Below are 12,736 nucleotides of genomic sequence, written 5' to 3'. Positions count from 1 at the left end.
GCCAACTTGTACTTCCCAAGTGCTTAGTACAGTGCTCTGCACACAGTAAGCGCTCAATAAATACGATTGATTGATTGATTGATCCCATCCTGGCCGTCCGCAGGGACCCTGGGCCTACTGTTGAGACGACCCGGGGAGCCAGACGCCCGGCTGTGGGCCAGGACGGGGACTCACGGCAACCTGTGGCACGAAGGCTGGACCACTCTCCATCACCCTGACCTGAGCGGCAGGTTCCAGGTGAGCCGTGGGAGGCCTTTTTGACCCTTCTCCCCCCTCTACCTTTTGACTCTTCTAGAACAGTGCTTTGCACATAGTAAGCGCTTAACGAATGCCATTATTATTATTATTATTATTATTATTATTCATTTTGTGAATGATGTGCATCTAGACGTTGCCAACTTGGACTTCCCAAGCTTAGTCCAGTGCTCTGCACCCTGGAAGCGCTCAATAAATATGATCAATCGATCAATCATATTGACTGAGCGCTTACTATGTGCAGAGCACTGGACTAAGCGCTTGGGAAGTACAGATTGGCAACATCTAGAGACGGTCCCTACCCAACAGTGGGCTCACGGTCTAAAAGGGGGAGACGGAGAAAAAAAAAAACCAAAACCGAACGTACTAACAAAAGAAAATGAATAGAATAGATATGTACAAGTAAAATAAATAAATAAATAGAGTAATAAATATGTACAAACATATATACAGGCATGATGGAATGAATGAATGAATAATAATAATAATGGCATTTATTAAGCGCTTACTGTGTGCAAAGCACTGTTCGAAGCGCTGGGGAGGTTACGTGGTGATCGGGTTGTCCCACGTGAGGCTCACAATCTTAATCCCCATTTTACAGATGAGGGAACTTAGGCTCAGAGGAGTGAAGGGACTTGCCCAAGGTCACACAGCAGACATGTGGTGGAGTCGGGATTCGAACCCATGACCTCTGACTCCAAAGCCCGGGCTCTTTCCACTGAGCCACGCTGCTTCAATGAATGCATGAATACGATTGATTGAATGAATGAGTGAATACGATTGGATGAATGAATGAATGAATCCAGCTTTATTTCTATTTATTCTGATGACTTGACACCTGTCCACCTGTTTTGTTTTGTTGTCTGTCTCCCCCTTCGAATAATAATGATGATGATAGCATTTATTAAGCGCTTACTATGTGCAAAGCACTGTGCTAAGCGCTGGGGAGCTTACAAGGTGAGCAGGTGGTCCCCCGGGGGGCTCACAGTCTTCATCCCCATTTTATTCATAAATTCATTCATTCAATCGTATTTATAAATAAATAAATAGATGATGGCATTTTGTTAAGTGCTTACTATGTGCAAAGCACTGTTCTAAGCGCTGGGGGTTTACAAGGTGAGCAGGTGGTCCCACGGGGGGCTCCCAGTCTTCATCCCCATTTTATTTATTCATTCATTCATTCGATCATATTTATAAATAAATAAATGAATGATGGCATTTTGTTAAGCGCTTACTATGTGCAAAGAACTGTTCTAAGCGCTGGGGGAATACAAGGTGATCAGGTTGTCCCACGTGGGGCTCACAGTCTTAATCCCCATTTTACAGATGAGGGAACTGAGACTCAGAGAAGTGAAGCGACTTGCCCAAGGTCACACAGCAGACAAGTGGTTATTGAGCGCTTACTGCGTGCAGAGCACTGGACTAAGCGTTTGGGAAGTACAAGCTGACAGATGAGGGAACTGAGGCCCAGAGAAGTGAAGTGATTTGCCCAAAGTCACACAGCAGACGTGTCGTGGAGTCAGGATTAGAACCCATGACCTCTGACTCCAAAGCTCGGGCTCTTTCCACTGAGCCACGGTGCTTCTCTAGATTGCTTCTTCTAGACTGTGAGCCCGTTGTTGGTAGGGACCGTCTCTATAGGTTGCCGACTTGGACTTCCCAAGCGCTTAGTCCAGTGCTCTGCACACAGTAAGCGCTCAATAAATACGACCGAATGAATGAATGAATGAAATATAGCCATAATTCTATTTATTCTGATGATTTAGACACCTGTCCACGTGTTTTGTCGTCCGTCTCCCCCTTCTAGACCGTGAGCCCGTTGGTGGGTAGGGACCATCTCTCTATGTTGCCGACTTGGCCTTCCCAAGCGCTTAGTCCAGTGCTCTGCACACAGTAAGCGCTCAATAAATACGATGGAATGCGTGAATGAATGAATCTAGCTTTATTTCCATTTATCCTGACGACTTGCCACCTGTCCACGTGTTTCGTTTTGTCGTCCGTCTCCCCCTTCTAGACCGTGAGCCCGTTGGTGGGTAGGGACCGTCTCCATACGTTGCCAACTTGGACTTCCCAAGCGCTCAGTCCAGTGCTCTGCACATAGTAAGCGCTCAATAAATACATTGAATGACTAAATGACTGAATCCTCTCCCCCCACAGCTGGTGTTCGAGGCGGAGAGGGATGGTTTCCACGGCGACATGGCCCTGGACGACATCACCGTGCGGCCTGGGCCCTGCTGGGCTCCCAGGCGCTGCTCCTTCGAGGACTCGGATTGCGGATTCTCATCCGCCGGGACCAAGGGCTGGACGCGCCGGGGGAACACCACCGGCGGGACCGCCACGACCCCCGGCCCGGGCGCTGACCACACCACGGAGACGGCCAGAGGTAGGGAACGGGCGGCCGGGTGGGTCCGGTTCCCACCTCCCAATACAGGCCCCCCTCAAGCCTGGCACAATAAGCGCTTATTAAGTACTACTACTACCTCTATAATAATAATAATAACGGGCTCTCCCCCTTCTAATAATAATAATGGCCTTTATTAAGCGCTTACTATGTGCAAAGCACTGTCCTAAGCGCTGAGGAAGTTACAAGGTGACCAGGCGGTCCCACGGGGGGCTCACCGTCTTCATCCCCATTTTCCAGATGACGTGACGGAGGCCCAGAGAAGTGAAGTGACTCGCCCCAAGTCACACAGCTGACAAGTGGCAGGGCCGGGATTTGAACCCATGACCTCGGACTCCAAAGCCCGGGCTCTTTCCGTTCAGCCACGCTGCTTCTCTAGACTGTGAGCCCGTTGTTGGGTAGGGACCGTCTCTATATGTTGCCAACTTGGACTTCCCAAGCGCTTAGTACAGTGCTCTGCACACAGGAGGCGCTCAATAAATACGATTGGATGAATGAATTAGAAGCAGCGTAGCTCAGTGGAAAGAGCCCGGACTTTGGAGTCAGAGGCCATGGGTTCGAATCCCGGCTCTGCCAAATGTCAGCTGTGTGACTTTGGGCAAGTCACTTAACTTCTCTGGGCCTCAGTTCCCTCATCTGTAAAATGGGCATTAAGACTGTGAGCCCCCTGTGGGACAACCTGATCACCTTGTAACCTCCCCAGCGCTTAGAACAGTGCTTTGCACATAGTAAGCGCTTAATAAATGCCATTATAAAAAAAAAATGAATGATTGAAAGAATAATAGTGTTTGTTGAGCGCTCACTCTGCGCCAAGGTAATCAGGTTGTCCCATGTGGGGCTCACAGTGTTAATAATAATAATGATAATGATGGTATTTGTGAAGCGCTTACTATGTGCAAAGCACTGTTCTAAGCGCTGGGGAGGTTACAAGGTGATCAGGTGGTTCCACGGGGGGCTCACGGTCTTCATCCCCATTTTCCAGATGAGGTCACTGAGGCCCAGAGAAGTGAAGTGACTGGCCCAAAGCCACACAGCTGACGGTTGGCAGAGCTGGGATTTGAACCCACGACCTTGGACTCCAAAGCCCGGGCTCTTTCCACTGAGCCATGCCTCATTTAAGGGGAAGGAAGCATTAGCGGCTCAGTGGAAAGAGCCCGGGCTTTGGAGTCCGAGGTCGTGGGTTCAAATCCCAGCTCCGCCACTTGTCATCATCATCATCAATCGTATTTATCGAGCGCTTACTGTGTGCAGAGCACTGGACTAAGCGCTTGGGAAGTACAAATTGGCAACATATAGAAACAGTCCCTACCCAACAGTGGGCTCACTTGTCAGCTGTGTGACCTTGGACAAGTCACTTTCATTCATTCATTCATTCATTCAGTCGTGTTTATTGAGCACTTACTGTGTGCAGAGCACTGCACTAAGCGCTTGGGAAGTACAAATTGGCAACATATAGAGACAGTGCCTACCCAACAGTGGGCTCACTTGTCAGCTGTGTGACCTTGGACAAGTCACTTTCACTCATTCATTCATTCATTCAATCGTGTTTATTGAGCGCTTACTGAGTGCAGAGCACTGTACTAAGCGCTTGGGAAGTACAAATTGGCAACATAGAGAGACAGTCCCTACCCAACAGTGGGCTCACTTGTCAGCTGTGTGACCTTGGACAAGTCACTTTCATTCATTCGTTCATTCATTCATTCAATCGTGTTTATTGAGCGCTTACTGAGTGCAGAGCACTGGACTAAGCGCTTGGGAAGTACAAGCTGGCAACACTTCTGTGGGCCTCAGTTCCCTCATCTGTCAAACGGGGATGAAGACCGTGAGCCCCACGTGGGACAACCTGATGACCTTGTATCCACCCCAGCGCTTAGAACAGTGCTTGGCATGTAGTAAGCGCTTAACAAATGACATTATTATTATTATTATTATTATTACCCTGTGCTTACTAGCCCACTGGACTAGTCACTGGCTACGGCCCACCGGGCGGGGGAGGCCAGGGTGGGTTGGGGATGGCGGGAGGGACTGAGGGCGGGTAGCTAACTCCACTGTCTGGACGGCAGGCTACTTTATGATGGCGGACACCAGCCCCAATGTGCTGCCCCGGGGCCAAGGGGCCACCATGACGTCCAGCGAAAACGCCCCCCTACCCCAACCCGGCTGCCTGATCTTCTGGTATCGGATGAGCCCCCTCAAACCCGGTGAGAGCCCCCTTCTCCCGTCCTGTCCCTACCCCCCGCCCTCCATTTCGTTTTCATTCATTCCAATCCTATTTATTGAGCGCTTACTGGGTGCAGAGCACTGGACTAAGCGCTTGGGAATGGGCACCAATCCCTCAGCCCTACCCCGTCCCCTTTCCATCGACATATTCTAGGCTGTGAGCGCCTGCCGTTGGGTAGGGACCGTCTCTATATGTTGCCGACTTGTACTTGAGAGCGCTTAGTACGGTGCTCTGCACACAGTAAGCGCTCAATAAATACGAATGAATGAGTGAATGAATGAACTTGAACTTCCCAAGCATGTAGTCCAGTGCTCTGCCCACAGTAAGCGCTCAATGAACACGAATGAATGAATGAACTTGTACTTCCCAAGAGCGTAGTACAGTGCTCTGCACACAGTAAGCGCTCAATAAATACGAATGAATGAATGAATGAATGAATATTCGTCCATTTATTTTCTTAATGAGGTGTATATAGCTATAATTCTATTTATTCTGATAATAATAATAATAATAATGGCATTTATTAAGCGCTTACTATGTGCCAAGCACTGTTTGGGGTTACTCAGAGAAGGGCATTTGGAGGAGATGTGATTTTAGTCGGGGTATGAATGTGGGGGAGAGTGCTGTTCTGTAGTTTATCATCATCATCATCATCATCAATCGTATTTATTGAGCGCTTACTATGTGCAGAGCACTGTACTAGGCGCTTGGGAAGTACAAATTGGCAACACATGGAGACAGTCCCTACCCAACAGTGGGCTCACAGTCTAAAAGGGGGAGACAGAGAACAAAACCAAACATACCAACAAAATAAAATAAATAGGATAGATATGTACAAGTAAAATAAATAAATAAATAGAGTAATAAATATGTATGTAGTTTATAATAATAATGGAATTTATTAAGCTCTTACTATGTGCCAAGCACTGTTCTAAGCTCCGGGGAGGTTACAAGGTGATCAGGTTGTCCCACGGGGGGCTCCCAGTCTTCATCCCAATTTTCCAAATGAGGGCACTGAAGCCCAGAGAAGTGAAGTGACTTGCCCAAGGTCACACAGCAGACAAGTGGCCGAGCTGGGATTTGAACCCATGACCTCGGACTCCCAAGCCCGGGCTCTTGCCGCTGAGCCACGCGCTGTGGGGCGGGGAAGGGGGAAGAGCAGAGGGAGCGAGTGGAGATGAGGAAAAGTGGGGCGTCCCGCCGGTCCGCTCCACCGCCCTGTCCCCCATCCTGTCTCCAGAAAGGGAAGCCACCAGGGAGAGGGGAAGCTCTGAACTTCCTGAGCCGGGGAATGGGGTGATTAATAATAATAATAATAATAATAATAATGGCATTTATTAAGCGCTTACTATGTGCAAAGTACTGTTCTAAAAGCTGGGGAGGTTACAAGGAGATCAGGTTGTCCCATGGGGGGCTCACAGTCTTCATCCCCATTTTCCAAATGAGGGAACTGTCGCCCAGAGAAGTGAAGTGACTTGCCCAAAGTCACACAGTTGACAATTGGCAGAGCCGGGATTCGAACCCATGACCTCTGACTCCAAAGCCCGGGCTCTTTCCACTGAGTGGAGTGGGGCTGCTGGGAATGGTATTAATAATGGCATTTTATTAAGCGCTTACTATCTGCAAGGCACTGTTCTAAGTGCTGGGGAAGTTACAAGGTGATCAGGTTGTCCCATGGGGGCGCTCACAGTCTTCATCCCCATTTTGCAGATGAGGTAACTGAGGCCCAGAGAAGTGAAGTGACTTGCCCAAAGTCACCCAGCTGACACTTGGTGGAGCTGGGATTCGAACCCATGACCCCTGACTCCAAAGCCCGGGCTCTTTCCACTGAGCGGAGCGGGGCTGCTGGGAATGGTATTAATAATGGTGTTTTATTAAGCGCTTACTATGTGCAAAGCACTGTTCTAAGCGCTGGGGAAGTTACAAGGTGATCAGGTTGTCCCATGGGAGGGCTCACAGTCTTCATCCCCATTTTGCAGCTGAAGGAACTGAGGCTCAGAGAAGTGAAGTGACTTGCCCAACGTCACACAGCTGACACTTGGCAGAGCTGGGATTCGAACCCATAACCCCTGACTCCAAAGCCCGGGCTCTTTCCACTGAGCAGAGCGGGGCTGCTGGGAATGGTGTTAATAATGGTGTTTTATTAAGTCCTTACTATGTGCAAAGCACTGTTCTAAGTGCTGGGGAAGTTACAAGGTGATCAGGTTGTCCCATGAGGGGCTCACAGTCTTCATCCCCATTTTGCAGATGAGGGAACTGAGGCCCAGAGAAGTGAAGTGACTTGCCCAAAGTCACACAACTGACACTTGTTGGAGTTGGGATTTGAACCCATGACCCCTGACTCCAAAGCCCGGGCTCTTTCCACTGAGCAGAGCGGGGCTGCTGGGAATGGTATTAATAATGGCGTTTTATTAAGCGCTTACTCTGTGCAAAGCACTGTTCTAAGCACTGGGGAAGTTACAAGGTGATCAGGTTGTCCCACAGGGGGGCTCACAGTCTTCATCCCCATTTTGCAGATGAGGGAACTGAGGCCCAGAGAAGTGAAGTGACTTGCCCAAAGTCACCCAGCTGACACTTGGTGGAGCCGGGATTTGAACCCATGACCCCTGACTCTGAAGCCCGGGCTCTTTCCACTGAGCCACGCTGGGCCCTGGGGTCTGGGCGTCCCTCCCGTCCGCTCCACCGCCCCGTCCCCCATCCCAAGACTCCAGAAAGGGAAGCCGCCAGGGAGAGGGGAAGCTCTGAACTTCCTGATCTGGGAATGGGGTGATTAGCGGAGCGGGGCTGCTGGGAATGTTGTTCTGGCTGGGGCCCTGGGGGGTCTCCTTGGGGGTCTCGGGGTGGCTCGGGCGGTAGGCCTTCTCTCTCATCTCCCATCCTCGTGTCTCTCTCCACTCCAATCCATACTTCATGCTGCTGCCCGGATTATCTCTGTCCAGAAACGCTCTGGGCATATCACTCCCCTCCTCAAAAATCTCCAGTGGCTACCAATCAATCTGTGCATCATCATCATCAATTGTATTTATTGAGCGCTTGCTATGTGCAGAGCACTGTACTAAGCGCTTGGGAAGTACAAATTGGCAACATATAGAGACAGTCCCTACCCAACAGGCAGAAACTCCTCACCCTGGGCTTCCAGGCTGTCCATCCATCCCCTGGCCCCCTCCTACCTCACCTCCCTTCTGTCCTTCTCCATCGCAGCCCGCACCCTCCGCTCCTCCGCCGCTAACCTCCTCACCGCACCTCGTTCTCGCCCATCCCGCCATCGACCCCCGGCCCACGTCCTCCCCCGGGCCTGGAATGCCCCCAATCCCTCTGCCCCTCCGCCAAGCTCGCTCTCTTCCTCCCTTCAAGGCCCTGCTGAGAGCTCACCTCCTCCAGGAGGCCTTCCCAGACTGAGCCCCTTCCTTCCTCTCCCCCTCGTCCCGCTCTCCATCCCCCCATCTTACCTCCTTCCCTTCCCCACAGTACCTGTATATATGGATATATGGTTGTACATATTTATTACTCTATTTATTTATTTTACTTGTACATTTCTATCCTATTTATTTTATTTTGTTGGTATGTTTGGTTCTGTTCTCTGTCTCCCCCTTTTAGACTGTGAGCCCACTGTTGGGTAGGGACTGTCTCTATGTGTTGCCAATTTGTACTTCCCAAGCGCTTAGTACAGTGCTCTGCACATAGTAAGTGCTCAATAAATACGATTGATTGATTGATTGATTGTACATATTTATTACTCTATTTATTTATTTTACTTGTACATATCTATTTATTTTCTTTTGTTAGTATGTTTGGTTTTGTTCTCCGTCTCCCCCTTTTAGACTGTGAGCCCACTGTTGGGTAGGGACTGTCTCTAGATGTTGCCAATTTGTACTTCCCAAGCGCTCAGTACAGTGCTCTGCACGTAGTAAGCGCTCAATAAATACGATTGATGATGATGATAGGCCCTACGGCTGGCCTCTTCCCCCGGGTGGCGAGGCCTTCCTTCATCTCCCGCTGCGCCCTGGCTCTCACGGGGCATTTTTCCAGGCACACTGACGGTCTACGTGGAAGAGGGCGGAAAACAGCCGGTGTTCCGAATCAGCGACAAGGGCGGCTTCACCTGGCGCCTGGGCAGCATCGACGTCCAGCCCGCCAGAGCCTGGAAGGTGAGCGCCGGCTGGGACTTGGATCCCTTATCTTCCCCTTCCCTCCCAGCTGGGAATAATAATAATAATAATAATAATAATAATGACATTTGCTGAGCGCTTACTATGTACAAAGCACTGCTTTAAGCGCTGGGGAGGTTACAAGGTGATCAGGTTGCCCACGGGGGGTTCACAGTCTTCATTACCCTTTGACAGTTGAGGTAACTGAGGCACAGAGAAGTGAAGTGACTTGCCCAAAGTCACACAGTTGACAATCGGCGGAGCTGGGATTCGAACCCATGACCCCTGACTCCAAAGCCCGGGCTCTTTCCACTGAGCGGAGCGGGGCTGCTGGGAGTGGTATTAATAATGGCGTTTTATTAAGCGCTTACTATGTGCAAAGCACTGTTCTAAGCGCTAGGGAGGTTACAAGGTGATCAGGTTGGCCCACGGGGGGTTCACAGTCTTCATCCCCATTTTACAGATGAGGGCCCAGAGAAGTGAAGTGACTTGCCCAGTCACACAGTTGACAATTGGCGGAGCCGGGATTCGAACCCATGACCCCTGACTCCAAAGCCCGGGCTCTTTCCACTGAGCGGAGCGGGGCTGCTGGGAATGGTATTAATAATGGTGTTTTATTAAGCGCTTACTATGTGCAAAGCACTGTTCTAAGCGTTGGGGAGGTTACAAGATGATTAGGTTGGCCCACGGGGGGCTCACAGTCTGAAACCCCATTTTGCAGATGAGGTCACTGAGGCCCAGAGAAGTGAAGTGACTTGCCCAAAGTCACACAACTGACACTTGTTGGAGTCAGGATTTGAACCCATGACCCCTGACTCCAAAGCCCGGGCTCTTTCCACTGAGCGGAGCGGGGCTGCTGGGAATGGTATTAATAATGGCATTTTATTAAGCGCTTACTCTGTGCCAAGCACTGTTTTAAGCGCTGGGGAGGTTACAAGGTGATCAGGTTGGCCTATGGGGGGCTCAGTCTTCATCCCCATTTTGCAGATGAGGTCACTGAGGCCCAGAGAAGTGAAGTGACTTGCCCAAAGTCACACAGCTGACACTTGGTGGAGTCGGGATTTGAACCCATGACCCCTGACTCCAAAGCCCGGGCTCTTTCCACTGAGCAGAGCGGGGCTGCTGGGAACGGTATTAATAATGGCATTTTATTAAGCGCTTACTATGTGCAGAGCACTGTTCTAAGCGCTGGGGAGGTTACAAGGTAATCAGGTTGGCCCACGGGGGGCTCAGTCTTCATCCCCATTTTGCAGATGAGGTCACTGAGGCGCAGAGAAGTGAAGTGACTTGCCCAAAGTCACACAGCTGGCACTTGGTGGAGTTGGGATTTGAACCCATGACCCCTGACTCCAAAGCCCGGGCTCTTTCCACTGAGCGGAGCGGGGCTGCTGGGAGTGGTATTAATAATGGCGTTTTATTAAGCACTTACTATGTGCAAAGCACTGTTCTAAGCGCTGGGGAGGTTACAAGGTGATCAGGTTGTCCCACGTGGGGCTCAGTCTTCATCCCCATTTTGCAGATGAGGTCACTGAGGCCCAGAGAAGTGAAGTGACTTGCCCAAAGTCACACAGCTGACACTTGGTGGAGATGGGATTTGAACCTATGACCTTTGACTCCGAAGCCTGGGCTCTTTCCGCTGGGCCCTGGGATTTGGGTGGGGTGAACCGGACTCCCCCTCTCTCTGGGCTCAGTTTCCCCCGCGAGCCACCGCCTGGGCTGACTGGCTCTCTGGGGCTCAGTTTCCCACGGTGACGTGTGATGAGGGGCCGCTGACTGGCCGGCCGGCCAGCGTCCGGCCCGGAGATCCATCATCATCATCATCAATCGTATTTATTGAGCGCTTACTAGGTGCAGAGCACTGTACTAAGCGCTTGGGAAGTACAAATTGGCAACATATAGGGACGGGCCCTACCCAACGGTGGGCTCACAGTCTAAAAGACCAACCAAGCCGCTTCTCCCGTCCTCCCGCAGGTGGTGTTCGAAGCCGTGGGGACGGGCCAGGAAAACTCTTACGTTGCCGTGGATGACCTTCACCTGCAGGATGGCCCCTGCCCCAGCCCAGGTAGGAGTCCCCCCCATCCCACCCCAAGAACCTTTCCCGAGGGGCCTAGTGGTTACAGTCACGAGTCACGAGGACCTGGGTTCCAATCCCGGCTGCGCCCCTTGCCCGCTGTGTGACTTCGGGCAGGTCGTTTCACCTCTCGGGGCCTCACTGATCTCATCTGGAAAATGGGGGTGAGCACGGTGAGCCCCGTGTGGGACTCGCGCTGCGTCCGGCCCACTCTGCTTGCTTAGTACGGCAGCACTTAAAAAATAAAAATATTGGCCCCCGGCTTCTGGATCCGGGCTCCCGGGAGGGGCTGGGATGGACGCTCTTGATCCCGGGCATTGGGTCTGATTTCCGAAGTGCAAAAACTGTGGACTCGGAGGTGAGTTTCATTTCCACTTTTTCCCAGAAGCCTGAAAATCCCACTTGCCTTTCTCTCCCCCGAGCCATCCGCTCCTTCTCCCCTCATTCACTCATCTTTCATCATCATCATCATCATCATCAACCGTATTTATTGAGCGCTTGCTGTGTGCACAGCACTGTACTAAGCGCTTGGGTAGTCCAAGTTGGCAACATATAGAGACAGTCCCTACCCAACAGTGGGCTCACAGTCTAAAAGGGGGAGACGGAGAACAAAACCAAACATACTAACAAAATAAAATAAATAGAATAGATATGTACAAGTAAAATAAATAACTAAATAGAGTAATCATCATCATCAATCGTATTTATTGAGCGCTTACTATGTGCAGAGCACTGTACTAAGTGCTTGGGAAGTACAAATTTGCAACATCTAGAGACAGTCCCTACCCAACAGTGGGCTCACAGTCTAAAAGGGGGAGACGGAGAACAAAACCAAACATACTAACAAAATAAAATAAATAGAATAGATATGTACAAGTAAAATAAATAAATAAATAGAGTGATAAATATGTACAAACATATATCCATATATACAGGTGCTGTGGGGAAGGGAAGGAGGTAAGGTGGGGGGGATGGAGCCTGTGAGCCCGCTGTTGGGTAGGGACTGTCTCTATATGTTGCCAATTTGTACTTCCCAAGCGGTTAGTCCAGCGCTCTGCACATAGTAAGCGCTCAATAAATACGATTGATGATGACGACGATGATGGAGAGGGGGACGAGGGGGAGAGGAAGGAAGGGGCTCAGTCTGGGAAGGCCTCCTGGAGGAGGTGAGCTCTCAGTAGGGCCTTGTAAACGCCATCATTATCCCCCTTCCTGTGAGCCTGTCGTTGGGTAGGGACCGTCTCTCGATGTTGCCAACTTGGACTTCCCAAACGCTCAGTCCAGTGCTCCGCACGCAGTAAGCGCTCAATAAATACGGATCGATTGATTGATTGATTGATTGATTGATTTCTCCCGCATCTTTTCAGCTTCCTGTGACTTTGAGTCGGACATGTGCGGGTGGAGTCACAGGCCTTGGCCCGGCCTCGGGGGCTACAGCTGGGACTGGAGCGGTAGCTCCGTCCCTTCCCGGTATCCGCTTCCCCAGGTGGACCACACTTTGGGCACCGCGGCTGGTAAGATCCGAACCCTTGGGCTCCCTGACGGATTAGGCTCACCTGACGGGAAGGAGGCTGTGAGCCTCTAATTAATTAATCAATCAATCGTATTTATTGAGCGCTTACTATGTGCAGAGCACTGTA

At 50.7% G+C, this 12,736-nt stretch overlaps 1 protein-coding gene across 1 annotated transcript in view; it reads left to right on the top strand.

Annotated features, from left to right (window-relative positions):
- MAMDC4 (MAM domain containing 4) overlaps positions 1-12,736 on the top strand; it is an 83,459-nt gene that overhangs the window by 50,457 nt on the left and 20,266 nt on the right. The window contains exons 18-23 of the mRNA XM_038767722.1: positions 104-237; positions 2,413-2,638; positions 4,720-4,857; positions 8,907-9,025; positions 10,997-11,087; positions 12,464-12,610. Coding sequence (XP_038623650.1) covers positions 104-237; positions 2,413-2,638; positions 4,720-4,857; positions 8,907-9,025; positions 10,997-11,087; positions 12,464-12,610 — 855 coding nt within the window. The remainder of the gene's footprint in view (positions 1-103; positions 238-2,412; positions 2,639-4,719; positions 4,858-8,906; positions 9,026-10,996; positions 11,088-12,463; positions 12,611-12,736) is intronic.

The sequence above is a fragment of the Tachyglossus aculeatus genome, chromosome 27 (genome assembly GCF_015852505.1).
Source record: "Tachyglossus aculeatus isolate mTacAcu1 chromosome 27, mTacAcu1.pri, whole genome shotgun sequence".
NCBI lineage: Eukaryota > Metazoa > Chordata > Mammalia > Monotremata > Tachyglossidae > Tachyglossus > Tachyglossus aculeatus.
Note: the sequence above shows the minus strand (reverse complement) of the source record. Positions and strands in the feature narration are given on the sequence as shown.